The sequence below is a fragment of the Leucopleurus acutus genome, assembly GCF_964270905.1.
Source record: "Leucopleurus acutus genome assembly, chromosome: 15".
Classification (NCBI taxonomy): Eukaryota; Metazoa; Chordata; class Mammalia; order Artiodactyla; family Delphinidae; genus Leucopleurus; species Leucopleurus acutus.
In genome coordinates this window covers 48394757-48422173 of record NC_139157.1, presented here as the reverse complement: position 1 = coordinate 48422173, position 27417 = coordinate 48394757, and the positions used below count along the sequence as shown (strand labels likewise).

The 27417-nt window shown below is 40.0% G+C and overlaps 1 protein-coding gene across 3 annotated transcripts; it reads left to right on the top strand.

Annotated features, from left to right (window-relative positions):
• Window positions 1-729: 729 nt before the first annotated feature.
• AMD1 (adenosylmethionine decarboxylase 1) lies at window positions 730-27417 on the top strand. Of its 3 annotated transcripts, XR_014326798.1 has the most exons (10): window positions 730-1146; window positions 17037-17123; window positions 18118-18244; window positions 20066-20168; window positions 21179-21221; window positions 21320-21464; window positions 21577-21669; window positions 21750-21905; window positions 22328-24930; window positions 25001-27417. XR_014326798.1 is itself a non-coding variant. In XM_082856083.1 (9 exons), the coding sequence occupies exons 1-9, from the start codon at window positions 1037-1039 to the stop codon at window positions 22466-22468; spliced, it is 1002 nt and encodes a 333-aa protein (XP_082712209.1). In that variant the 5' UTR covers window positions 730-1036; the 3' UTR covers window positions 22469-25004. The 3 variants fall into 3 exon arrangements, 2 of the variants coding, with proteins under 2 accessions (XP_082712209.1, XP_082712208.1); XM_082856083.1 differs by having other exon boundaries at window positions 21580-21669; window positions 22328-25004; XM_082856082.1 differs by having other exon boundaries at window positions 22328-25004.

Genomic DNA, 27417 nt, shown 5'->3' with positions numbered 1-27417 from the left:
GCGAGCCACATGCTGGGAGGTAGGTAGAGCCGGAGCCCTTCGAGGCTGGGCGCCACGTTGCTTCTCCCTTTTTGAATAGGGAGACAACGCTTCTGGCTATTGTGTAAACCGGTCGAGAACTGCGTTCATTCGCACATCAGTTAAAGCGAGAGCAGCATTAAAGCGCCTTCTAATCCGACCCCTGGCAACATGTGCGTCACGGACCAATGTTGAGTTTTAATGCCTGGCTTCGTTCGCCTTGGGGAAGCTTACTTGAGAGAATGGCCGAGTACCTCGACAATCGCGACGAAGTGCACAGGATCAAAACCCCCACGCCAGCCCAGCAGTGGCCACCGCCCCCGCCGAACCCCGCCAACCCTCCAGAGGATCCACCCATGTTCCCCGATAACCAGTTGTTTTACGCAGCGCTACACAGCCTTTCCTCACTCCGTCCCCGCTCTCCCACCCACTCCGCATTCGACCCCAGGTTTGTAGCCCCCAGCCGAACAACAGACCGCCGTCTCCCGCCCAGCTGCCAGCCCGAACCCGCACCGCAGCGAGGGAGCCAGCTCCCCGCGCTCCTCGCAGGCGGGCGGCCAGCCAGCCGCAACTGGGTGGTTGGTGATTGACAGGAGGCTGGAGCAATGAGCCGCAGGGGCGGGACGCTGCGTCACTTCCTGGCTTTTCGGGTAGACGGGGTATATAATTTCGGTGCTCACGCAGCGGCCTCGCTCCCACAGTATGGCCGGCGACATTAGCTAGCGCTCGCTCTACTCTCTCTAACGGGGAAACAGCGGACTACAAGAGACTGAGCTGTATCTGCCTCTATTTCCAACAGACTCACGTTCAACTTTCGCTCACACACACAAAAAAAAAAAGCCGGGAAAATTTTATTAACCCTTTTTTTAAAAAAGTTAATATAAAATTATAGCAAAAAAGGAACCTGAACTTTAGTAACACAGCTGGAACAATCCGCAGCGGCGGCGGCAGCGGCGGGAGAAGAGATTTAATTTAGTTGATTTTCTGTGGTTGTTGGTTGTTCGCTAGTCTCACGGTGATGGAAGCTGCACATTTTTTCGAAGGGACCGAGAAGCTGCTGGAGGTTTGGTTCTCCAGGCAGCAACCCGACGCAAACCAAGGATCTGGGGATCTTCGCACCATCCCAAGGTGGGTGCTCGGGGCTCTCGCCCACAGTCGGCTCTGGGGGCTGTCGCCGCCTGGGAGGCACCAGCCCCAGGCTGGGGGGCGGGGGCTGGCTTCCCGCAGCCTTCAGGTGAGGGCAGGTTCGCGGGCGGGGGTCGTTTGGGCGGGCGGGGGTCGTTTGGGCGGCCGTGGAGGGCGGCCCCGGCGCTATCGGGAGCGGCCAGGTCCACGCGCGGCCCGAGCCGGCTTCTCCCGCCACCGTTGCAGGGCCGGGCGCTGCCCGGGGGGAGGGGAGAAGGCCGGCGCCGCCGCGTGCTCAGGTAACGTCCCCCGCGCGGCGTGCGGTGCAGCGGGCGGCGACGCTCGGGGTGGTTTGGCGGCCCTCGCCTCCCAAACTTACCTCCCCCTCCACGGGAGTTGGCGGTTCGGGGCCCCGGGTGAGGTGCCCGGGGGTGGGGGCCGCGCGGGCTCCCTCCCAGCAGGTGTGGCTCGGCGGGCTTAGTCAGGCGCTAATTCGGGCGTGTCTGCCTCGGGAATGGAGGAGGGAGGGAGCGGGACAGGAGTCCGACTCGTTCTCTCCGCGTGCTGCGGGAGGAGGGGGCCCACCCGGGGCCGGGCCGAGGGGTTGACGAGCAGGCCTCCCGCCCGCGGTCGGCGCTGGCAGCATGTGGCGCCCGGGCGGCGGGGATTGGGCGGGAGCAGCTGTGTCGCAGTGGCTGGGCCCCACCGCCGCCCTAACGTGCTCTGCACCAAAGCCTTTTCGGGGCGGCCCAGGGAGCCCACCGAGGCTTGCTCCCGACTCTCTTGACCTTGGGTTGTGTAACCTGTTACCGAGTCGGCGGGGTCCGGGCGAGGTGCGGGGTAGAGTGACGCTTGCCTATATTCACGGGCTAGAGGCCCGTCCGAGCTCGGACATAATACCTTTAATGCCTAATCCAGCAAAGGAATCTGGGGCCCCAGCCTCCCACCCCGGGCAGTCACGCGAGAGAGCTGGGCGATCGCGCAGAAAAGGAGAGGTCTTGTAGTGGCCTTGATCCAATCGCAGACGAGGGCGCAGGCGACCCCTGGGGTGGCTGGGCCGGCTCCCCCCGGCTGGGCTCGCTAAGCACCCCTTGGCTTTCTAGGCTTCTCCGCGCACAAGTGCAGCTAGCTAGAGTGGCCGTGCGGCGGCGGCGGCGGCGGAGCCGGCGCGGCCGCTTCATTGAGAGGCGACGACCAATGAGCTCGTTGGCCCGACCGGGAGCCTGGCCCCGGGGTGTGGGCCAATGGGCGTTTCAGGAATGTTGGCTGCGCTCGCCGCCTTCTCTGACAAAAAGCAACTGGAGAAGGGAATCCAGGCGGACACGTGCTGCCGGGACTTTAAGGCGATCTATGTTGAAGGAATCTCCTGTAGAAGAGCATCGCGTTAGCTAAAGTGTGACCGGTTTCATTTTTCAAGCTTTGTGCGACACTTAAAAGTGTCTTAATATATCCCTTTACTCTAAGCACTTTATGTTTATAGGAAGCAGTTACTTACAAAATATGGGGAAGCTTAGTATTTCCTCCATTTCACAGATGGGGAAGCTCCCTGGTGTTGTTAATGCGCCTTTGGTAAAACGATTGTGATGGGATTATCTAGAAAATGTTGTCAGGAAGAACTAATGAGTAAGAACAGTCTTATAAAATGAATAACAAAATTTTCTGCTCTGGCTCTTTAAATGGGTTGAAGCTTTATTTGTAAGCACGCGTTCTTAATAAAGGGAAGGGAGTGTTTCCTCCCCGAGTTCTTGGGCAAAAATGCCAGAATTTAAGCTTGGGCTTTTTTGGTTAAGAGTTCCCTGAATCAAGGAGGAGAAAGGCTTATAAATGGGCAACTTGCTTTCTTTAAATGTTTGAGACCCGCTTTTGTACTTTAATCAGCTGAAATTGTTTTACTGCTTCAGTGTGGATCTTAAAATGATGGCAAAAGTTATACCTTCAAGGACAGGATGTTCAGTTTTGTTGAATTCGTGATTTAGTGCCATACGTTTTGTAGACACTTAAAATTTGTTACGTCACTGTTGTGAGAGTTTAGCACATTTCAGCTGTTGAAACATCTATTGGATTTAACAGAGATGTCCGTTGGTAACCTTCGAGGAACATTTTTCAGTGACCTTTCAGACAGAGATCAACTGGTTAGGTTATTTATTCAGAGGTTTAAAAAAAAGTACCTGAAAAACAATACATGCTTGATACATCACCTAAAACCAATGGCCTGGCCAGAGAAAATCACTGGCTTCTGGTCTCCGAGGAGGTGGGGTGCAGGCCCCAGAGACCACAGAGGAGTTATCAGTCATCCAGAAGAGTAATGCATAATGAGATGGTTCGTGCATGACCTATGGCATGTCTAGATTTGAATTCAAATATCATCTAATAGCTAGCTGTTTGATATTTCCATGTCTCTAAAATGGAGAAAATAATGGTACCTACCTCATAGGGTAATTGTGAGGATTAAGTGGGTTAATACATATATAGTACTTAAAAACTGACTGACAAATTGTAACCATAAGTGTTAACATCTTTATATTTGATTCTTTGCCCTTAAGGACAGAATATTTTTTTCTTTTCCTTTCTTTAAGCAAACCAGGCTGGAGGAGAAAGTATATCAGATACTTAACATTAAAGGGTGCTCTACCAAGTTGACGTATTTTTATTCAAGTAGAGGAGATATGGTGAGTTTTGGATTGCTTAATGCAGTTAAACCTTAATTCTTCCACAGAATAATCAGTCTTTAGTAGCTTTGTTCTTTTTTTAATGATATAAAAGTTTGGAAGCCAGAAAATCCTTCCTTGTCCTTAACCTCACATCTCCAACCTCAGTAATACTGCCAAAATGCAAATAGACAAAAGTCATAGTCAAAAGACATTAACTAACAGACTGGAATAAAGTTAACAACTTAACTACACTGTTTATAAAACATAAAACTTAAGGTTATGGAAAGGGTTAAGATGTCCTAAGAGGGCATCACTATCGATTAAAAGAAAACAAGGATATTATGGGGAAATTCCTAGAAAAATACTTTTCCACACTGATGCAAGAAGAAACAGAAAATCTTAATAGTCCTATTACCATTGCATGAATTGAATTAATCAGTAATCATCCCATGAATATAAATCTAGGCCCAGATGGTTATATTGAAGTGTTCTAACATTCAAGGAAGAAATAATTCCAACCTTCTTCATACATTCTAATAGTTAACAGAAAGGGAATACACATCACAGTTCCTTTTGTGGTTTGTATAATTTTGATATCAGACCCCTGACAAGCTGTGAAGGAATCAGAATTTTCATGCACTGCAGATGGGAATGGAAAACAGTATATCCACTTTGGAAAATGGTTTGGCAGTTTCTTAATAAGTTAATACATCTGTCATATGATCCAACCAGTCTAGTCCACTCATGTGTCTGTCCAAGTGAACCGGAAATGTGTCCATACAAAGACTTCTACATGAATGTATTCATAACAGCTTTATTTTTCAATAGCCCCCAAACTGGAAACAGGTCTCTATTAACAAGCAAATAGATAAACAAATTATGATTATTCGTATGATAGAATACTACTCAGTAATAAAAAAAGAGATGAACTGTTATTGATACATGCAACAAATAATTGTGCTGGAGAAAAAATAATAAGCCTCACAAGAAGTACTATACTGTAAGATTTCATGTCTATAAATCCAGAAAATTCTAAGAATCTGACAGGCAGATCAGTGGTTGCCTGAGGATGGAGTTAAGGGGGAAGGGTGGATTACGGAGAGGCATGAGGGACCTTTTAGGGGTGATGCATGTGGTCAGTGTTTTGTGATAGTTTCCCAGGTATACATGTATGTCAAGAATCTTGTAACTTTAATGTAAATGAAAAGATTCAAATGAATTTGAAGTTTAGAGTACTATATGTCCCCAAATTCTTTGTACAGTAACAACGATGAATATGAATTTGGAGAATTTGAAAAGCTGCTGAAATAGTTTATAGAAAAGATTCTGCTATCATCAGGTATAAGGATCCAAAAAAATACTTAGTTGGAAGCAGTGTGGGGTTTGAAGAATTTGTGACATGAAAATTATTCCACAGACATCAACCAAGAGAAAAAAAACCGTAGGGCCATTTTGAAGGAAGTATTCCAGCAGAGCTGGAGAAAGTGGTAATCTGCCAAAATAAAACAATATGATTTGAAAAATCTGACTAATAGTAAAACAGCATATCTTCTGAATACAGATATTTTGGGTTTTTTGAGCTTTTTGTTGAAGCATAACACAAAAGTTAAGAGAATCATGGGCTTCTCTGGTGGTCCAGTGGGTAAGAGTCCATGCTCCCAATGCAAAGGGCCCAAGTTCAGTCCCTGGTTGGGGAACTGCAGCGAAAAGACCCCGCATGAAGATGCCAAGTGCCGCAACTGAGACCCGGCACAGCCTAAATAAATAAATACTCATAAGTACATCTCTGATTTTCACAAATTGATCACATTCATGTAACCAGCGCTCAAATCTGAGGAATGTAACTAGCCAGAAATCCCCCGTACCTCCTTCCAATTATAACCTATTCCCCTCTCCACCTAAGGGAACCACTATCCTGATTTCTAACATACCATAGATTAGTTTTCCCCATTTTATATATAACATGGAGTCATTTAGTATGCATTATGCCTCCTTTGGTCAGCATTATGTTTGAGGTTTTTTAGTTCATTCTCAATGTTGTATTTTGTGTCCATATGCCACAGTTTATCAAATCTATTGTTAACATGGGTATTTGAGTGATTTCCAGTTTGCTAATACAAATATATGGCTATGAACACTAGTGTGTCTTTTAGTAAGCAATATGTATGCTTTCCTGTTAAATATACACATACCTAGGAATGGAATTGCTAAGTCATAGGGTGTGCATATAGTCAGCATAAGGGTGCTGGTTGCTCCATATCTTCATCCAACACTTGTATTGTTTTTTTAATTTTAGTTATTATTGTGGGTATATAGTGGTCTACGTATTTCCCTTCAGACTAATGGAGTTGAGCATCCTTTCATATCTTTATTCACCATTTGGCTATCTTTTGTGAAATGCTTGTTCAAGTCAGCCTGTTTTTCTTTTGGGATGATTTTTCAGTTTGCAGGAGTTCTTTATATATTATGGATGAATTATCCGTCCAGTATGTGTATTACAGATATTTTATACACTCTGGTTTCCTTTTTCGTTTTATTAATGATAGCTTTAGAAACAAAAGTTCATAATTTTAATGTAGTCCCATTTATCAGTGTTTTCACCTTTAATGGTTAGTGGTTTTGTATCCTATTTAAGATATCTTTGCTCATCCTGAGGTAACGAAGATGTTATTTTTTCCCTCTAAACTTTGTTTTACTTTTCATATTTAGATCTGCAATCCATCTGGAATTGATTTTTTAATATGGTATGAGGGAATAGAAAGCACATGAAGCAAAGTTGGCCCATCTTTCCAAGCTTTAACTCCAAGTCAAGCTGGAACCCACTCTTTCTTTTTTTGTGGGGGGGTGGGTGGCAGCACTGCGCAGCTTGTGGGTTCTTAGTTCCCCAACCAGGGATGGAACCCGTGCCATTGGCAGTGAGAGAGTGTAGTCCTAACCACTGGACTGCCAGGGAGTTAATTCCCTGGAACCCACTTTCTGTTAAACATTTCCCACTCTCCTGTAGGCCATTTAGTAGAATTGCAGCATTTACCTTCAGTGTAATCTGAACAAATGACATAATACTGAGAATCTTTTTTTTTTTACTAATTTCTCAAGGGAGACAAAAGGGGCACATTATATAGATTTTGTTTTATTTTTTTAAGAAAGAAAATCTTTTCTGGTATGGCTTGGGTTAAATAATACTGGTTAACAATATGTTGGAGAAAAGCAGTAGTCCAGACATCCAGATGAATAAGGAACAGATGATGTGTTCTAAAACTGACTTATTTCACACAGTAATTAAAGTTGAAATATAAAAAGAGGGAGTAGTATATTAGGTTTAACCTGCAGTTTTCTCTACTGAATTTTTCAGATTTCAAATGATGTTGAATAGAAATAGACCATTTATGTCTATTTCCATAATGTCTTAGAATTGCCGGACTAAAACCCTGGACCAAACAAAAGCCTTTTTATAAGAAATGGCAGCTATGGGGAGGAAGTATGTTAGAAAATAAGAAATTTTGGTGGGGAAAGATAGTTTAATCTGATCTTTCAGGACTCTAAAATTGGCTTTCCTTTTTGCTTTAGAATTCATCTCAGACCTGAGCTATATATATTCTTAGTAATGAGGTAGGTTCACATGGGAAATTGTAGTGGATGGAGGTGAAGAGAATATTTTACTAATTGTGGGAAGGTTAGAGGTGTTAGACGTGTTACTAATTGTGGGAAGGTTAGATGAAAACTACCATCTATAATTTTAATATTGGAAAAGACATTTAGGACTAGTGGCATGTTCTGTCTTCTTTCTTTCCTTCACTCAAATTTGTAAGCTAAAATAAAATCTTCAGTAAAGGACTGGGGGCAGTTGCAAAAATAGTAAATTACACCTCAGCATTAACTTTCCCAGAACTCATGCCTTACTTGACTAAATGACTGCACCATATTGCAATATCAATAATTTACATTTAAGGAATTTACAACCCATTGCCAAGAAACCTTTTAGCCTAAACGTTTAGGAGTGAAAAGCTTCTTATTGAGTTAAGCTTCTCATTACACTCCTCACAGCAGTTTCAGAAAAGTTTGAACTGTTATCTTTAAACCACCTTTCTGGGCTTCCCTGGTGGCGCAGTGGTTGAGAGTCCACCTGCCGATGCAGGGGACACGGGTTCGTGCCCGGGTCCGGGAGGATCCCACGTGCCGCAGAGCTGCTGGGCCCGTGAGCCATGGTCGCTGAGCCTGCGCGTCTGGAGCCTGTGCTCCGCAACGGGAGAGGCCACAGCAGTAAGAGGCCCGCGTACCGCAAAAAAAAAAAAAAAGTTAAACCACCTTTCTTTGAGAGGTACACATTGAAAGTAATAATCAAATGAAAGTAGCAGTAATTATACTCATTTAATTTTTAGGTAAAGTTTGAGATGGAGAATTTAGTACTCTGATTATAATTAACAGTGCATTCTGGGTTGATTTCTTTGAACAAAAGATAAAAGCTTATTTCTCTGGATAATCTGAATTAAATTCTGGTCAGTCTAGACGTTGCTAAAGAATAATCTCATGTTCTAGGATAGGTTTGACTCAGACTGCTATTACTAGTACTACTACTTTGGGTATGGTGTTGAGGCCTGAATGTAATGTGATAAGGAGAGTCTCTGAAACAGATAGGTCAAGCTAATAGCTAAGGTCACAGTTCAGGGAAGCTTCAAATAGTTCAGTTGAGTGGCTTTTTGGGTAAATTACTTGATAGTCCTGAAACCAGTGATTTTTGCTTAAAGGAAGAAAACCATTAGAGGAATCTAATCACATGGAGCCCTTTTAAGTAAATGTAGGTTTCGAGGCACCATCTGCAGAGTATCTGACCTACAGTATCTATGGGTAGAATCTAAGTGATAAGAGTGAAATGAAACTCTGCTCTAAAGGGTTTCTTCCACCTGCTTGCAGCATTTTGTTCCCTCCATCATTTACTTCTTTTAATTGATGTTTTAAAAAGTCTAACAAAGTGTACAATTAAGCAGTATTCAGTGTGTGTGTTTACATTGTTGTGCAGCAGATCTGTAGAACTTTTCATTTTGCAAAACAAACTACCCATTAAACACTAATTTCCCCTCCCCTCTTCCCCCAGCCCTTAGCAATCACCTTTCTTTATGATTCTGACTACTTTAGATACTTCATATGAATGTATTGATTACCTCATTTAAGTGGAAACCTACAGTATTCATCCTTTTGTGACTGGTGTATTTCACTTAGCATAAAATTCTTAGATTCATCCACGTTGAAGCATGTGATAGGATTTCCTTTAAGACCACATAATCCATTTTATGTATTATACCACATTGTCTTTATCCATTAATCCCTTGATGGACATTTGGGTTGCCTCCTTCTCTTGACAATTGTGAGTAACAGTGAACATGGATGTGCAAATATTTCTTCCAGATCCTGTTTTGTATTATTTGTGTTTATACCCAGAAGTAGAATTGCTGGATCATGTGGTAAATTCTATTTTTAAATTTTTGAGGAATGTCCATACTGTTTTCCATAATGGCTGCACCATTTTACATTTTCACCAACAGTGCATAAGTGTTAAAATTTCTCCACATTCTTGCCAACACTTGTTCTTTCATTTTTCCTTTTAAATAGCAGACATCCTAATGGGTGTGAGGTGGTATCAAGAATGTGATTGGCGTTTCTCTTATGAATAGTGGTGTTGAGCATCTTTTTACATGCTTGTGGGCCATTTGTATATCTTGGAGAATTGTCTATTTAAGTCTTTGCCTACTTTTAAATTGGGTTATTTTTGTTGTTGGAGTTCTTTGTTTATTCTGGATATTAATCTCTTATAAGATATATGATATTTTTCCAATTCTGCTTTTTCACTCTATTGAGTGTTTTCCTATGATACATAAAAGTTAAGTTTTATGTAGATCCATATGCCTATTTTTGCTTTTGTTGCCTGTGCTTTTTGTGTAACATCCAAGAAAGCTTTGCCAAATCCAATGTCGTAAAGTTTTTCCCTATGTTTTCTTATAGGTGTTTTGTGTCTTAATTTAGGTGTTTAACATTTATATATATATATAATATTTATTTATTTGGTTGCACTGGGTCTTAGTTGCGGCACGGGGGATCTTCATTGCGGTATGTCGGATCTTTAGTTGCAGCAGCATGCGAACTCTTAGTTGTGGCATGTGGGATCTAGTTCCCTGACCTGGGATCGAACCCCCTGCATTGGGAGCGAGGAGTCTTAGCCACTGGACCACCAGGGAAGTCTGTTAATTTAGGTGTTTAAGTCCATTTTGAATTATATGGTGTAAGGTAAGTATCTAATTTCATTCTTTTGTGTGCAGATCCAGTTTTCTCAACACCACTTGCTCAAGAGACTCTTTGCCCAATTAGTCTTGTACTTTTGTTAAAGGTCATTTGACCTGAGGTGTTTACTTCTTAAATTTTTACATTAAAGAGTGTAGCCAGGGAATTCCCTAGCGGTCCAGTGGTTGCGACTAGAAGCTTTCACTGCGGTTGCCCAGTTCAATCCCTGGTCGGGGAACTAAGATCCCACAAGCCATGTGGTGTGGCCAAAAAAAAAAAAAGTACTCAGTTAGCCATTACAAGTGTTATTGAATCAGATGACATAGAAGTCTCTTGTCATTTTAATTGCCTCTCTTACTGTGTTAACACCCCAGTTTGTTCTATTTTTATTAGACCACAGACTCTTTAAGAAAACTTATAAAATATGGCATGCCATTAATGTTTTACTTTTCTGGCATAGTGACTAAGATCATTCAATCCATGTACTGTCATTTGTAAAGAGCATACTATTTGGGATATTTATCATGATCTGGGTGTGGCTAGGATCCAAAAAAAGCTTTATTTACAAAAGGAGGCTTATTTTCCCCTCAGAAATGTGATATTAATAATTTGCTGAAATTCTCAGCTGTTTGGTTTTCTCCTTCTTTGTGTTCATGTATGGCATTGTATTAACTTCTTCAGTTCTGTATCTCTGTTGCATCTTTCCTGCCCTTTGATTTATTATTTTTTTGAGCCAACAGTGCTCCTAAGATTGTGTTTTTATAATCACTTGGTTGATAGACTGTTCAACTGTGTTTGGCTTAGGGTGTTTTAAAGCAATTCCTTTCATACTGTGACTTTGAAAAATCCTACTTGAAGGTTTCTATTAGGTGAGGAAGGGTTTGGTTGTAGAATTAACACTGATGAATGAGTGCAAGAGCATTCTTGTTCCATCAAGATGGAATAAGCACACTCTATTCTCACTAAATGCAACTAAAAAACCTGGACAGAATGCATGGAGCAGCTATCTGAGAACTCTGAAAAGTAAATGTTAGGTGAATTGGAGAAGGAAGCCAAAACTCAAAATATCACTGAAATAGTCGGGAGTTTGTTTCTTTTTTTCTCTGGTATCTCCTGGGGTGGTCTCAAAAGCTGCCAGAAACCTGGAACTGCACACAAACTGAGCTCTGAGAGAGGTCTTTTTCTGGAATGCAAAGAAGGAAGGGAAGGGGGGCCCCTTTGGGTTAGAGAAAGTGGGGAAAATCCCTTTTTTATTTTCGTATTGCTTTGCTTTTTTTCTGTTCTCTCCTGCCACAGCTCAGGCAGTCCTGTAGCAGACTGCTGCAGAGTGGGGAAACTGAATTGGCTTTCTAGCCAGAGGACCAAGAAAGAAGCAGGCCATCTTCACTACCACCCCAGTCCGCCCCCCAAACACCCCCCCCCCCCCCGCCTTGAGCCAGAAGTTGTTGTGGAGATTATGGAGAGAAAGAGGTGAAGAAGGTGATCCCTTAATGATTTATATGAACACTCCTTAGCTGCTCATGTGTGGATCTGACCCTAAACAGTGTATCAAAGGCTTTGAAAACTGACAGATTGGCCACTGGGTGGCACATATGCAGGACAGCTCAGAATTCCATAGCAATGGCTTTCATAACTCTGAAATCGTAACATAACCCATAGAAGTTGGATAAGAACAAGACTGAACTTAACCATTTCAACTGTCTGCTAGCACAATTTTTTTTTTTTTTTTTTTTTGGCTGCGTTGGGTCCTCGATGTGGTGCACGGGCTTCTCATTGGTGGCTTCTCTTGTTACAGAGCATGGACTAGGCGCACGGGCTTAAGTGGTTGTGGCTCGCGGGCTCTAGAGCACAGGCTCAGTAGTTGTGGTTCATGGGCTTAGTTGCTCCATGGCATGTGGGATCTTCCCGGACCAGGGATCAAACCTATGTCCCCTGCATTGGCAGGCGGATTCTTAACCACTGCATCACCAGGGAAGTCCCCTAACACAGTTCTTTAAAATCAGCATGCTCCATAGGATTTAAAGGAGATGTAAAATCATATAGTGTGAGGTCCAGGATGCGATCATAAATTACTCGACATACAAATAAATGACCAGGAAATTCTTTCAAAGGAAGACAATCAATAGACTCCAGCCTCTAGGTGATGCAGATCAAAATTTAAAAGCATCTATCATAACCATTCTATAAGAAGTAAGGAGAACACTTAGAAGTCTTAGCAGAGACATAGAAGATGGAACTAAAAAATAACTACTGGAATAAAAAGTTTACTGAATGGGCTTTATTTAGTAGGATGGAGATGACAGAGAGTGAGTGAACTTGAAAACAGATCAGTAGGAATTGCCCAGTGTGAACAACAGAGAAAATATTGAGACTGAAAATGAACAGATCCTAGTGGGACAAACCAAAAGTTTTAACATTTTGTGTCAGATTCACAGAAAGAGGAGTGTGATGCAGAGAAAATAGTCCATGTCTAGGTTCATTATAATGAATGGGTTCTATAACAGCTAAGATATTGGACAGTGAAATGACTAAGCTTCATTTATGCAGGTTAAGATAGCATTTCAAGTGGAAGATATATGTGTAGCTCATTAACAGAATAATTCTGTTAAATGAATCTTTTATTTTTTCTTTTTAAGAACTCACCCTCTAAATACCTGAATTATTATGGTGACAAATTTAAAAAACTGAATGGGATCATGTAGCAGTTTAGATTTTTTAAATTTAAGGCTCTTTGATTTTTTAGTAAGTTTATAAGATCTAATCAAAATTATTGCCAGATGCAACAAATATTTTAGGACCTGCTGTGAACTGGGCTAGGCACTGAGGATGGAAACAGTAAATTACACATTCAACCCCCAACTACGTGGAATGATTCTGGTGGGATTAACATGAATACCAAAATAGCCACACAACTAAAGCACTTAGGTAAGCCTTCTGAGTTTTAAAACATTTTAATGGCAGACTTGATCTGGTGGGGGTAGTGGGGTGGCTTGAGCTGGAGGAAGGGAGGTGGGGACAGAGGTTCTAGGTAGAGTGAAATCCATTCAGCAGTATCCAGAACAGTCAAAGTTTGCACCTGTTGTCTCAGCATAATTATAAGGGTCTAGTTCACTCAGGTGGCTTGATTTGGGTGAATTAGTTATCTATATGTCTGTCAATGTACACTTTATTTGCTTTAATTATTCTTCTCATTGTCTTTTGTGTGTGGGTGACTACGTTGGGTCTTTGTTTCTGCCCGGGGGCTTTCTCTAATTGCAACGAGCTGCGGGGCTACTCTTCATTGCAGTGTGCGGGCTTCTCATTGCGGTGGCTTCTCTTGTTGCAGAGCACAGGCTCTAGGCACGAGGGCTTCAGTAGTTGTGGCGCACAGGCTTAGTTGCTCTGCGGCATGTGGGATCTTACCAGACCAGGGCTCAAACCCGTGTCCCCTGTGTTGGCAGGCAGATTCTTAACCACTGCGCCATCAGGGAAGTCCCTCGTTGTGTCTTTATCATACAATGTGTCAGATGAGAAGGGGGGATCCCAGGAGATCTGAAGATTAGATAATAGTTTACTCTTTGGAGAGAGTAAAACAGGATCTTTCTGAAGTAAGGGAAGCAGGTACAGTTGAGGGGTAGAGTCACTACACTGAAAACAGAATAAAAAGTTTATACTGAGTGTGAGATCCCTAGCCCTTTATCAGCTCTTTTACCTACCAGAAATCTTAATATGGTCCAGGCAAGACAACCGAATATTTGGGTAATCTGACCTACCCAGGAAAGAACAACAGCAAAAAAGTTCCCAAGTGAAACAGCCTAGATAGAGAGAGGTCCACTAAACAAGCATAGAACTTCTGACTAGCTAAGTCTTAGCACCCTATTCTTGGCCAAGAACCACTTAAAAGAAACGTTGAAAGAGGAGACATTTGGGGGAACATCTGAGGATAAATTTGGATAAGTGTGTAGAAAACAGAAGCAAATGAAAAAGCAAGACAGCTTTGAAAAGCAAATGAAAAGCAAGTCCAGGAAAAAAACCTATACAAGCGAGGAAAAGTTCTTGTTATACTATATCTAGCTCAGCCACAGAACACGTTTAAAAGTCTTAACATCCTATAGTTAACACTGCTGTATGATATGTGAAGAAAATGTTAAGAGAATAAACCCTGAGTTCTCATCACACCGAAAAAATTTTTTTTCTTTTAATGCCTTTTTTTTATTGTATTTATGTGAGGTGATGAAAGCTAACTAAACTTATTGCAGTAGTCATTTTGCAGTATACATAAGTGAAATCACTATGATGATGGGCACCTGAAACGTACACAGTGCTGTATGTCAACTATATCTGAATAAAACTGGGGGAGGGTAGTTAACTTTAATCACCGCTTTTCAGTTCTATTCACTATTTATGTTATGTCCCGTGGATAGAAGAGAATATTTGCAAGAGTGCTTAATTCTAGTGGGAAGTCAGTATGTAATGACATTAGCCAGTAGCATTATTGGAATATCTGAATTAGATCTCTAAAGAGATCCCTGTGCTCCAGAATTTTACTTAAATGCTTCTAATGTTTATAGTGGGTATTTTTATTATTTACCTTCATATTCAGTATTTGAATTCTAGTAGGTAAATTTTGTATGCATTATGTAATTTATTATCAGTCATGTGAGGTAGGTTTTATTAAACCAAGCCCAGGGGTAATTGTAAGAAATGTCACAAAGCAGAAAAGCAATAGCTTCAATAAGAGCCTCATGTTTTCCTTTAGTTCTGGTTATTTCTTTTTGCATGAAGGCATATTCTTTGTGGAATTGAAATACTGTGGGTTCTGGAATGTTGTTTGCACATTTAGTGACCTTTTAATCTTAGAAATATGAAACTGAAAGCTACTACTTCAGTACCTAAGACAATCTATAAATTTGTGTTAACTCAGAACTGGGTCTTAATTGCAACTGTTTTTCCTTCCCTAAACAAATTGAACCATTTTTAAAATTTGAAACAAACTGCAAAAACATGGCCAAGTCTAATATGTATTTTCTTCTTTATATAAACAATCAGTAGCACCTCTTAAAAAGAGTAATTGTTAGCTCTTTTTAAAAGTTGCTTCGTAAAAAAAAAAAAGTTGCTTGATAAAGTTATGGGCAAATAGGCTTTATAATTAATCACTAGCAAGGCTAAATCATTTAAGTTTTCAGATGGGTCTGAGTAATGTTCAATTTAATCTACCAGTGGGAGGAATTACTACTGCCTTGTGGCTGGTCATCCAATAGCCCATTGGGCCAATAACATTCTTCCCCCCCCACCCCCACCCGCCCACCCCGTACGCGGGCCTCTCACTGCTGTGGCCTCTCCCGTTGCGGAGCACAGGCTCCGGACGCGCAGGCTCAGCGGCCATGGCTCACGGGCCCAGCCGCTCCGCGGCATGTGGGATCTTCCTGGACCGGGGCACGAACCCGTGTCCCCTGCATCGGCAGGCGGACTCTCAACCACTGCGCCACCAGGGAAGCCCCCAATAACATTCTTTTAGAAAAATGATGAAACAGGCACAAAATTCTAGCAGGATTGATTGGTATTATGTTTGCCTTTAATACAAAAGAATAAGCATACCTATTTCTGTGCTGGCTGTGCTGTTGAGGATTTCTCTCACAAGGTCTTAACTGGAAAAGAAAACTTTAATGTGCCATTTTCTTGGGTATACAAGAATGAGTTGCCAAATATTAAGAGGCTCAAAATATATTTCTAGCCTTTAATCTGGTTATTTTAAGCTGTCCTGTGGGAATATTTTATGTTAACTTTCTGTTTATAGTGGGCACACTGAAGAGGAAGCACTACCTTAGGTCTCAATTGGGTAGATTAAGACTAGCCCATGACTTCCTTTTTGCTGTCTACTGCCTTACTGCATTTCAGCTTTGTTGAAATGGGCATTTTGTCATCCCATTAGAGTGTAACAGTATTCCCAAGATCTTATGGGTATGCTTGTACTATTGAATTGTCAGCCAAAGGCATTTTTTGGTTTTTTTTGACAATGCTTCTAGACCTTTAAACAGCACTGGGCATTGTGATTAGCTGCCAATTTGATAGCAGAAAGTAGTATCAAAACTGTGTGAGAGTACCAGCTTACTTTTGCTGTCAAACTTAAATCTCTTTGCCAATCTAATTGGTGAAGGAAATGATGCTTTTAAATTGTAATTCATATAGTAAGGTTAAAAATCAGAATTTGAGGGACTTCCCTGGCAGTCCAGTGGTTAAGAATCTGCACTACCAATGCAGGAGGCGCAGGTTTGATCCCTGGTCGGAGAACTAAGATCCCACATGCTGTGTGGTGCATCCCCCCCCCCAGAAAAATCAGAATTTGATAGGGGAAAAAAGTATCTCATTTTAACTTGTATTTCTTTAATCACTTAGTGAAAGGTAATGTTTTCCCTTGGTTTATTGGCCTTTGGTATTTCCTCTGTACATGGCCTATTTACATTATTTTGTCCATTTGTCCACACCCCCCCATTTGTCTTTTTCTTAATAAATTGCAAATACGTAGTATAATTTCCTGGGTTTCGGTTTGCTTTTTTGTTTTTTACATGCTATAGCAAAATGTATCCATCTTATTTAGTGGATATGTCTTTTTTTTTTTTTTTTTTTTTTTTTTTTTTTTGTACGCGGGCCTCTCACTGTTGGGGCCCCTACCGTTGCGGAGCTCAGGCTCAGCGGCCACGGCTCACGGGCCCAGCTGCTCCGCGGCATGTGGGATCTTCCCGGACCGGGGCACGAACCCGTGTCCCCTGCATCGGCAGGCGGACTCTCAACCACTGCGCCACCAGGGAAGCCCCAATATAAATTATTTTGAAACAAAACTAAATATTGGTATTCATAAGAGAAGCTGGAACAAGAATGTGACAACAAATATAAAATGTGGTCTTAAATCATTGGAAACCTTTGAGACCTTTGTAATTTTTATGAGAGTACTGTTATGAATTAATCATCCTCTTTTTGGTTAAATAATAGATCCGAGTGGGACATACTTTTGAAGGATGTGCAATGTTCAATCATAAGTGTGACAAAAACTGACAAGCAGGAAGCTTATGTACTCAGGTAAGTCCTGTAAAACAAGTGTTGGCTAACCAATTTCAGTCTGAATCATACTTTACATGGAATAGCAAATCATTTTTCTGGATCTTAGTTCTATAATTGTTTTCATCTTATTTTTTAAAATATGATGCAAAATAAAATGTTTACTTCTGATATCCCTAGGCAGTAGGTTTTTGAAGTCTTACCTAATAGCTCTTCAAGATGGTTGCCATCTTTACTACCTCCTTGAGGTTAGCAGGAAATGTCTGTGAAGGAGGGGAGGGTAGAATGGCACTGTTCCTTTGCCCACAGTCCCTGATACAGGTCTTCCTTTTTAGTATATGCCTCTCTCTCTCAACTTCAGGCAAAGTGAAAATTAGCTTCATCATACAAATAGGATTGCTGTATGTAAGAGAAGAAAGCCATGCAACCTTTTTATAGGTACAAAGATACTATATTGAATTCTTATAATAATATTGTAATGGGCCTTGGGGCTATTGTATTGAACATGGTGCTTGCTTTTTACGAAGCTTGTGCTTGGCATGTACAGATGTTTATCAAATGATTATTATGTGCCAGGCCCTAGGGATATAATGGTGAGTAAAAACAAACATTCCTTTCCTCATAGAGCTTATTATCTAATGAAAAGTAATGAGATGGTTACAGAAATACATGAGAGTGGGCAGTTCAAAATGAGGTAAAGTATGAATTTAGTGTCCTAGGTTAGGTTAGGTTAGGTGAGGAGGAAAGTTGACTACTAAAAGAGAATTTGTGTAATGAGCTAATATGCTTTATACCTAATTTAAGTTCTGTTTCTGTGGGGTCCTATAACCTTACACTGATTTTTATATAATAGAAGAGGAAGAATACTATAGTACATTATTTGCCTCCTTGAGATCTTAACATTTAAAATTATTAGCCAAAAATTTACATTGTAAATGACAGTGCAATAATAGATTAAGCATCTCAGTAGTACATAAACATTGTTATAATATTGTGACTTTTTTTTAAACTGCAGTGAGAGTAGCATGTTTGTCTCCAAGAGACGTTTCATTTTGAAGACATGTGGTACCACCCTCTTGCTGAAAGCACTGGTTCCCCTGTTGAAACTTGCTAGGGATTACAGTGGGTTTGACTCAATTCAAGTAAGTAATCAAAAATCATTTATCCTTTTGCGGGGTGGGGCGTAAATGTTAGGGTTCGGTGATGTGCCTGGTAAATAAATTTGTATACTTGTTCAGTTTTAATGGGTAAGGACGTTCACAACATGGGGAGAAAGAGTGCCTGTTGCTCATTAATAGCAAAAAATATGGAGGAACCAGAGAATGAGTTGGGATAAAACTCAAATGGGAGAAAAGAAAACCAGACACTTTCAGTAGTTAATTCCCTAACATTATTACTATGAATGGTAGAGAAACTAAGAAAAAGAAAAGCAAGAAAAATCATCCAGTCTTCATAATAAAGAATTGATTATGTTAAAGAGCAATAATCAGTTAATTCTTGAATGCTATCAGAATTTATACTTGGTATAATTGTTCTGATAAGCAAATGTTGAATTTTAATAATTAACTATGGCAAGGATAGCTGTCATTAGGACCTAAAACAGTTTTTGTTAATTATTGACCCTTTTAAGAAAATCTAAATTTAGCAATATGTTCTTAATTTTTGGATCAGTGACTCTTTTGAAACTAAATATACACATGTTCTGCCACAAAATTTTTGCTTACATGCCTGTTATAAAGCTCAGATTAGGGACTCTGGTGGCGCAGTGGTTAAGAATCCACCTGCCAGTGCAGGGGACACAGGTTCAAGCCCTGGTCCAGGAGGATCCCACATTCCACGGAGCAACTAAGCCCGTGTGCCACAACTACTGGCCCTGCACTCTAGAGCCTGTGAGCCACAACTAGTGAGCCCACGTGCTGCAACTACTGAAGCCCGAGTGCCTAGAGCCTGTGCTCCGCAATAAGAAAAGCCACCGCAATGAGAAGAACGCGCACCACAATGAAGAGTAGCCCCCACTTGCTGCAACTAGAGAAAGCCCGCACGCAGCCAAAATTAAATTAAAAAAAAAAAATATTAGAAACTCCTGCTCTAGGGCTCCCCTGGTGGCACAGTGGTTAAGAATCCGCCTGCCAATGCAGGGGACACAGGTTCGACCCCTGGTCCAGGAGGATCCCACACGCCGTGGAACACCTAAGCCCGTGCGCCACAACTACTGAGCCTGCGCTCTAGAGCCCATGCTCTGCAACAAGAGAAGCCACCGCAATGAGAAGCCTGCGCACTGCAATGAAGAGTAGCCCCCGCTTGCCACAACTAGAGAAAGCCCATGCACAGCAACAAAGACCCAACACAGCCAAAAAACTAAATAAAACAAAATAAATTAATTTAAAAAGAAAGAAAGAAAACTCCTGCTCTAGGGAATTCCCTGGCCATCAAGTGGATAGGACTCCATGCTCACACTGTCAAGGTTCCAGGTTCAATTCCCTGGTTGGGGAACTAAGATCCCACATGCCACGTGATATGGCACAGAAAAAAACAAAGAAAGAAAAAGAAACTTCTGCTCTAGAAATAAATATTGTACCTTGTCTCTACAGTTGTTATGACCCATCATTAGTAGTTGGGCATTTTTTAGTTTCTAGAAATTCAGTGACACAATCTACATGGTTAATGTTCTATTTAGACTCTTCACAGCTGAAAAACAAAGTTGCTCTGTATAACACTAACCCATGGGTATTGGTCTGAAACCTTGCTCTTTGACACAGTGGCCTTTGCTTTTGTTTGTCGGCCAGCAAAGTACTTATACATCTATTAAGCATATTAAAGGAAAAACACTATGTTAGGTGTCATTGGGGAAAATATTTGTGGATATAGTTTTGATTTTGATATGTATATGTAGAAAATAGTTGATTGGTTTAGGAAAGGTGATAGAATTCAGTGTATGAAGTTATCTGTCTGTCTTTTTATAGAGCTTCTTTTATTCTCGTAAGAATTTCATGAAGCCTTCTCACCAAGGGTACCCACACCGGAATTTCCAGGAAGAAATAGAGTTTCTGAATGCAATTTTCCCAAGTAAGTTTTAATAGAATTGAATCCTGCTTTCTTAAAGTTAGAAGATATATTCTCTCGAATATGTGTGTGTGTGCGTGCGCGCCTATGTGTCAAATGCAGCACATTATATAGTTAAGATAAATATATCAATGTAGCTGATTACAATTTTTGGAGTATGTTGTGTAAGTGTTGTTGAAATGATGGGAAAATCAAGGAATTGATCGCCTGCCAGAGGGAGAGCTCATCTTCATCTAGCCAGTTGCCCTCATTTATATCTAACTTAGTGGTTATGAAGGCTGTAATCCCTTCATCCAGAAAAATGCCCAGTCACCTCATAAACCCAGGCTAAGGCACTGGTCCATGTTAAGAAACTCTGTCGAGCATTCTATATAGGAATTGTCCTAGCTTAAAAATGGTCAACTTAGTGAGAGCATAGTGTCACTTCAAGTAAATTGGCAAGATTTTTTCCATCCATTTGCTAAGATTTTATTTATAGACCTTCCTTTTTGAGCTTCAAGGACAGGGAAGTAAAGTTTATCTAATCTAACACCCTCATATCCTAAAGGAGGCTGAAAACCTGGATGATTTTAGTAACATGGCACAAAGTTGTCCACAGGGATGATTTAAAAAGAAAATCAGATTTCTATCCTACTGCTCTTACCTCATCTACTAATATGAAATTGTACTAGTTATATAAATAAGAGTGCTGAGTATAATTTAGTTTAAATATCTACCAACTATTAATTTACTGTGTTTAATGAGGCTTTGAAACACTATGGACAGGAGGACGTATTACATAAAATAACTTTTTACTTGAGAGAGTAGATAAATGGGTGACCAAATTCCATTTCCTAATGGAGTTTTAGGGGAGAGTAAACCATAGTTTTCTCAGCACCATTTAGACTGACTCACTAGCTGAAGTGCATCTCTAAATGACAGCCAGTAAAGTTTTTTCTTAAAAGGTGAGGGGGATCCTGCCTACTTGCTATCGAATGGATCTGTTAAATTTATTTTATGTTCTCCTTCAACAGATGGAGCAGCATATTGTATGGGACGCATGAATTCTGATTGTTGGTATGTTGAACCCAATTTGATGGCAGTTTTGTTCTACATAAGATTTACTTTGAACTTGGAGTTGTCATTTTTAGAAACTATTTTGTACTTTTACATAGGTACTTGTATACTTTGGATTTCCCAGAGAGTCGGGTAATCAATCAGCCAGATCAAACCCTGGAAATTCTGATGAGTGAGCTTGACCCAGCAGTTATGGACCAGTTCTACATGAAAGATGGTGTTACTGCAAAGGATGTCACTCGTGTAAGCATTTTCAATAATAATTCTGTATTCTGCTTGGTGACTAAATATTTTAACTCATTCTCCATTTATTTTTCAGATTTGTTTTTAATTCAGTTTTTGGGCTTTTTTCCAGGAGAGTGGAATTCGTGACCTGATACCAGGTTCTGTCATTGATGCCACACTGTTCAATCCTTGTGGGTATTCAATGAATGGAATGAAATCGGATGTAAGTAAGAATATCTTGCTTAATAATTGAAATATTTAAGTGTGCCCTTTCCATTATTAACACAAAACTATTTCTCAAAGGGAACTTATTGGACTATTCACATCACTCCAGAACCAGAATTTTCTTATGTTAGCTTTGAAACAAACTTAAGTCAGACCTCCTATGATGACCTGATCAGGAAAGTTGTGGAAGTCTTCAAGCCAGGAAAATTTGTGACCACCCTGTTTGTAAATCAGGTAAAGTATTTTATTATCGACAATAAAATCTTATAGAAAATAAAGATAGTGAAGCATGTCATAAAATGTATTCTGGGATGGCACATAATCATTCAGATATTCAGAGGTACTACTAATTGAGGTGTTTGGTAGATGAGAAGCTTTATGTGTTTCATTAGACTTCTGTTGGTCCTTGTTTTTATATCTAACCCAGTTCATGGGCTCCTCTTGTCCTATTTTCCCTGTTGATAGACCTTGGGGTGGGGGGTGCCAGGGGACATAAGGTGCCCCACTTCATCCCACCCCTAAGAAGTCAGCTAAAATATTTCAGTGCCACAGTTTGACTAAAATAATAGTCTTAAATATTTATTGCATGACTGCTTTGTTCGAAAATACTTCTGCAGGTTGGAAGCACTCATGGGTAATTTAATTTTTTTCCCCAGAGTTCTAAATGTCGCACAGTGCTTTCTTCACCCCAGAAGATTGAAGGTTTTAAACGTCTTGATTGCCAGAGCGCTATGTTCAATGATTACAATTTTGTTTTTACCAGTTTTGCTAAGAAGCAGCAACAACAGCAGAGTTGATTAAGAAAAATGAAGAAGAAACGCAAAAAGAGAACACACATAGAAGAAGGTGGTGGCTGCTTTTTAGATATTGATACCAAGGGCCATGCTTTCCATAACCACCACCTTGTAGTTGCAGAAAGCCCTAGATGTAATGATAGTGTAATCATTTTGAATTGTATGCATTATTATATCAAGGAGTTAGATATCTTGCATGAATGCTCTCTTCTGTGTTTAGGTATCCTATGCCACTCTTGCTGTGAAATTGAAGTGCATGTAGAAAAAACCTTTTACTATATGAAACTTTACAACACTTGTGAAAACAACTCAATTTGGTTTATGCACAGTGTAGTATTTCTCCAGGTATCATCCAAAATTCCCCACAGACAAGGCTTTCGTCCTCATTAGGTGTTGGCCTCAGCCTAGCCATCTGGGACTGTTCTATTAAATTGCTACCAGGATTTTGCATCCAGTTACCTCCACTTTCTAGAACATATTCTCTACTAATGTTATTGAAACGAATTTCTACTTCATACAGATGTTTTTGCAGCACCAATCAAAGTTCTTCTTCCACGAGTCGAGTCCTCTACGAAAATGACTGCAGTTATCCATTTTGTGTATTACTATCTCACTGCTTCCTATACCTGTGTGACTTTGATTCATTCCTCACCATGGTGTCTCCCTCCCAACCACAGCCCCTCCATAAAGCAATACACTGTTACACTGTGGGTTTACACTAACCTTATACCCCAGAGGGGGAACGGGGTTGGGGGTGGACCCTGGGCTTAATTTTCTTTTAAGGTCAAGGGAGTTTGGCATTTTTCGTTACCATGAGCTCTTTTGGAATAAGCTGGTGTTGATTAGTGAAGAAGGTGCAGATTGATACTAGGGAATATTGGCAGAACTGTATGCCATCCTGTGCCCCCCATTAAATGAGATTAGCTTCTCATGGGTACCATGTCTTTATTAACTTGCTAAGCAGTAGTATAGAAAAATTATCACTAAATTTGTTAGCAAGGAGATTTAAGATAAAGGTTGTGTTGGATTCAACAAGTTGAGTCAGCTCAGATGATTCACCTCAACTTTTACTTTCATAGCCATTTCCACTAATTTCTATTAATGATATGCCATAAACTTTCGTTCAAAGCAGAATCGATGTCTTTGCCATCTTTGTGACTTAAAAAGTTCTGTGACTTTGTGATGCATGTGATAGTGTTCTGACGCTTCCTCTTACTGGTATTTCTTTCTCCATGGAGTAACATCAAGTGATGAATGAGAACTGTTCAGGTTATTCAGACATACTACACAGTGAAGCAGAGTGCTATCCATAAAACATAACATACAAAATTCCAAAATGGTCAATTGGAAATGACTAGAAATACAGGCTTAAAAGAGTTGGCATCTTTTAGCTGTATTTGCTAATACGGACATTTATTTAAGCAGCTGAGAAAAGAGCAAAGTTGACTCAATTTTGTATTTCTTCTTGTCCTCAAACAATTTTTGATTCATTCTGGATTGATGCAGTGATGTTTTTGTTCCTTCCGTACTTATAAATGAAACACTTTTTTTTTAGTGTTTCTAAACATAAATTCTACTTGGTTTGAAATCAAGTGGTTGGAACACTTTTGACTTTTAAACATGTTGATTCAGAGCTTCATTGAAGAAGCTTTCAATCAATGGATCAGTCCGATTCTGTAATTAGTGCACAGTACCTAATGTTTTGGTGCTATTATGAGGACCAATGCTCCAAGTGGATTTTGTTCTTGAACAGTGTCCCAGTAGATTTGATGAACACTTATTGGCTTGAGGTCTGATCCCTGCCCCAGCCCAATAGACTTAAGATTTCTATTTAACGTTGAGAAACTGCACAAATTTGTATGGAACAAAGCCTAGAAAAATAAAAACTATAGATTGAATAGTAATCTAAATTAATCCTAGTGTGTATGATAGAGGAGGGAAAATTTTGGTGCCATAATTTCTCTCTTCATGGTGTTGGACTTAAATCAGTTGAAATGTATTTCTGTACCACAATTTAAGCTTCAATAAAGGTTTGCTTAATTCATTGTCTAGTGACATTCAGAAAGTTTTCTGTTGATGTATTTTTTTAAATAGTATACATGACCAAATAGTAGACATCTAAAGTTTTTATAATTAATTGAGTAAATCAATATTTAATGATCATTTTTTAAGATTTATGGGAGTTGTCATGAAGATAAGATCTCTAAGCTCCTGGGAGAACAGATTTAAACATTTTTTTGTTAGTGGCTTCATACCTGAAGCTCAAAGGAAATCATCCGGGCTATATACCAGGATATCAAAGAGTAGAAAGGGTGTAAGTAGTAAGAATAAGAATGCTAGAGTTTGGAGCTAGAAAAGTGAAAAGTTTGAAGGTGGAATAATCTAACATTTATTATGAAATAGGCTCTTGATGGTGGGGTGGGGGCAGAGTTTAACTCATGGTTATTTCTATTAACTAGAACGGAGTTATAGTTATTTTGATCATTGTGCCATGCGGGTACATATCTCATCTGAGTTTAAAAGGGTTGATCATAGAAAAGCAGGTTGTGATCATTGTGCCATGCGGGTACATATCTCATCTGAGTTTAAAAGGGTTGATCATAGAAAAGCAGGTTGTTACATATGTGTGCAATACTTACAGCACCAAATTCTTTTACATGAACAGGTAACTGAGTTTGGCAGACACTTGGTGTTAATCAGATTGAGGGACATAATCTGAAAAATATGGTAAATGTGATACCACACTATGAAAGATAAAAGGCTTTTATTGTCCTAGTCAGATAACTCACCATTTCCTGGCTACCCACCTTCAAACTTGACATTCTCATCTACCCTTTTTGTCATAATGGAAGAAGTATTGGTCTTTGGATTCTATCCACCCATTCCTACTTTCAGAGACTTTATAACTGAGTTCACTGCAAGCATGTCCACTGTTGATCACCATCAGTTTGTTTTACTTTTCTGGTTTCTTCCCACTTATGTTTGCTCCTTAGGGTCTACTTTATTAGTCCTTTACAAGATGATAAGTGTCAGTTCTTACCCCAAACTGAACCCTCTTCAGACTACTTCTTGCAATCTAGCATTTTCCTGAGTTGTTGAAACCAGAAACCTAGGATGAAATTGAGGCAGGGTCAGAGAGATCTGTTATGTGACTAAGTTTGGAAGAAAACCATTGGCAGTGTCAAGAGATGTCCAATATGCTGTTGGATATGTGAGCTAGGAGCCCATAAAAATAGGTTGAGATTTGTAATTAAACATCTTAATTGGATGTATATTTAAAAAAATTGTACCTTGAACCTTCACACCCTAGCTTCGATAGTCCTCAGTTCTGCTTTGGTACATTCATCTGTCCACTATGCACACCTCTTATTAGGTAAGATTTATTAAAAAATTGAAATACACAAATCTTAACTACAATTTTGAAAATGGATACTTTTAGCCCACAGCCATATCAGGACAAGGGAAGTTTCCCTTATACCCCTACCTAAGCAACAAAGCCACTACCCCTACTTTAGTTGGTAGTTTAACTACTATCCATATTTTTTCACCATAGACTAGGGTTTCCCTCCCCCCCAGCTCTGAAACTAAATTGAATCACTTAATGCTTTCATTAGTATAAAGTTTTGAGAGGTTGAACCATGTATTTCTTTTTATTGCTGAGTAGTATTCCATTGTATGAATGTACCACAATTTGTTTAGCTATTCTCCTGTTAATGAACATTTTGTTTCCAATTTTGGGAAAATATGAATAAAGCTGCTATGAACATTTGCATATAAGCATTGTGGCTTCTGAGTATGTAATAGTATCTTGTATTAATCTACATTTCTCTAACGAACATGCTCTGTGTCAATTAGCCATTTACTATATTCTTTGAATGAAAATAAGTTTTGTATATTTTAAAATTAGGTTGGCTTTTTATTAATGAGATACAGGACTTTTATATATTTTGGATACAATTTTTTGGTCTAGTATTTTGCAGATATCTTCTAGTCTGTCTTCATTTTTCTAAGTGTTTTGATGAGTAGAAGTTCTTAATTTCAAGTCTTAATTTATCAACTTTTTTAATGGATCTTTTCTGTGGATAAATCTGCCTTCCTCCACATTGTGATGGTGTTGTTTTCTTGTAAAAGCTTTATAATTTTTGGCTTTTACATCTATGATCCATCTCAAATTTTTCTAAGTGATACAAGGTAGGGATCGAGGTTCATTTTTATCCATATGATCAGTTAATCCAGCACCATTTGTGCTTTTTCCATTTAATTACTTTGGTGCCTTTTAATAAATTAGGTTGACCATGTAAGTGTAGGTCTACTTATTGCTTTGACTATTTCGTGTACTTTGTATTTCTGTGTAAATATTAAAGTAAGCCTGTTGATTTCTATTTTTTAAAAGCCTGATGGGCATTATGATTAATTAGCATTGAGTTGAATCCATCTGTCATCTTTAATTTTTCTCAGCAATATTTTGTGTAATGTGTGATTTTGATTATGTCATAACTATTTTAGGTTTCTTGACGCTAAAAACCTATCAATGGGATTGTTTTTTTTCCAATTGCTAACTTACACAATTAAAAAAATTTTTTTTCTTGTATCATGAGACCTTGCTTAAGCTCACTGGTTTTAAAAATTTTTTATTTTCTTCTCTATTGCCCTGTTAGGACCTCTAATACATGTTGAGTATAAGTGGTAAGAGCAGGCCTACTAAGATGAGGTTGGGAAGACAACCTAGGGAGCAGAATTCAAGGAGGAAGTGTCAGGGTGATGCAAGTGGGCATCTGGGAGTGAGTGCATCCTTGCATTTTGCTCCCTAGGGGCTTTCCTCGCCTCAGCCTTATCCTGGTCTTCTGTTAAGGCATGCTCATCCCAATTTTAGGAAGAAAAGAGCAGTCCATCAAGAATGCTATGGGTAGCTAGCGGGAACCTGCTGTATAGCAGAGGGAGCTCAGCTCCAT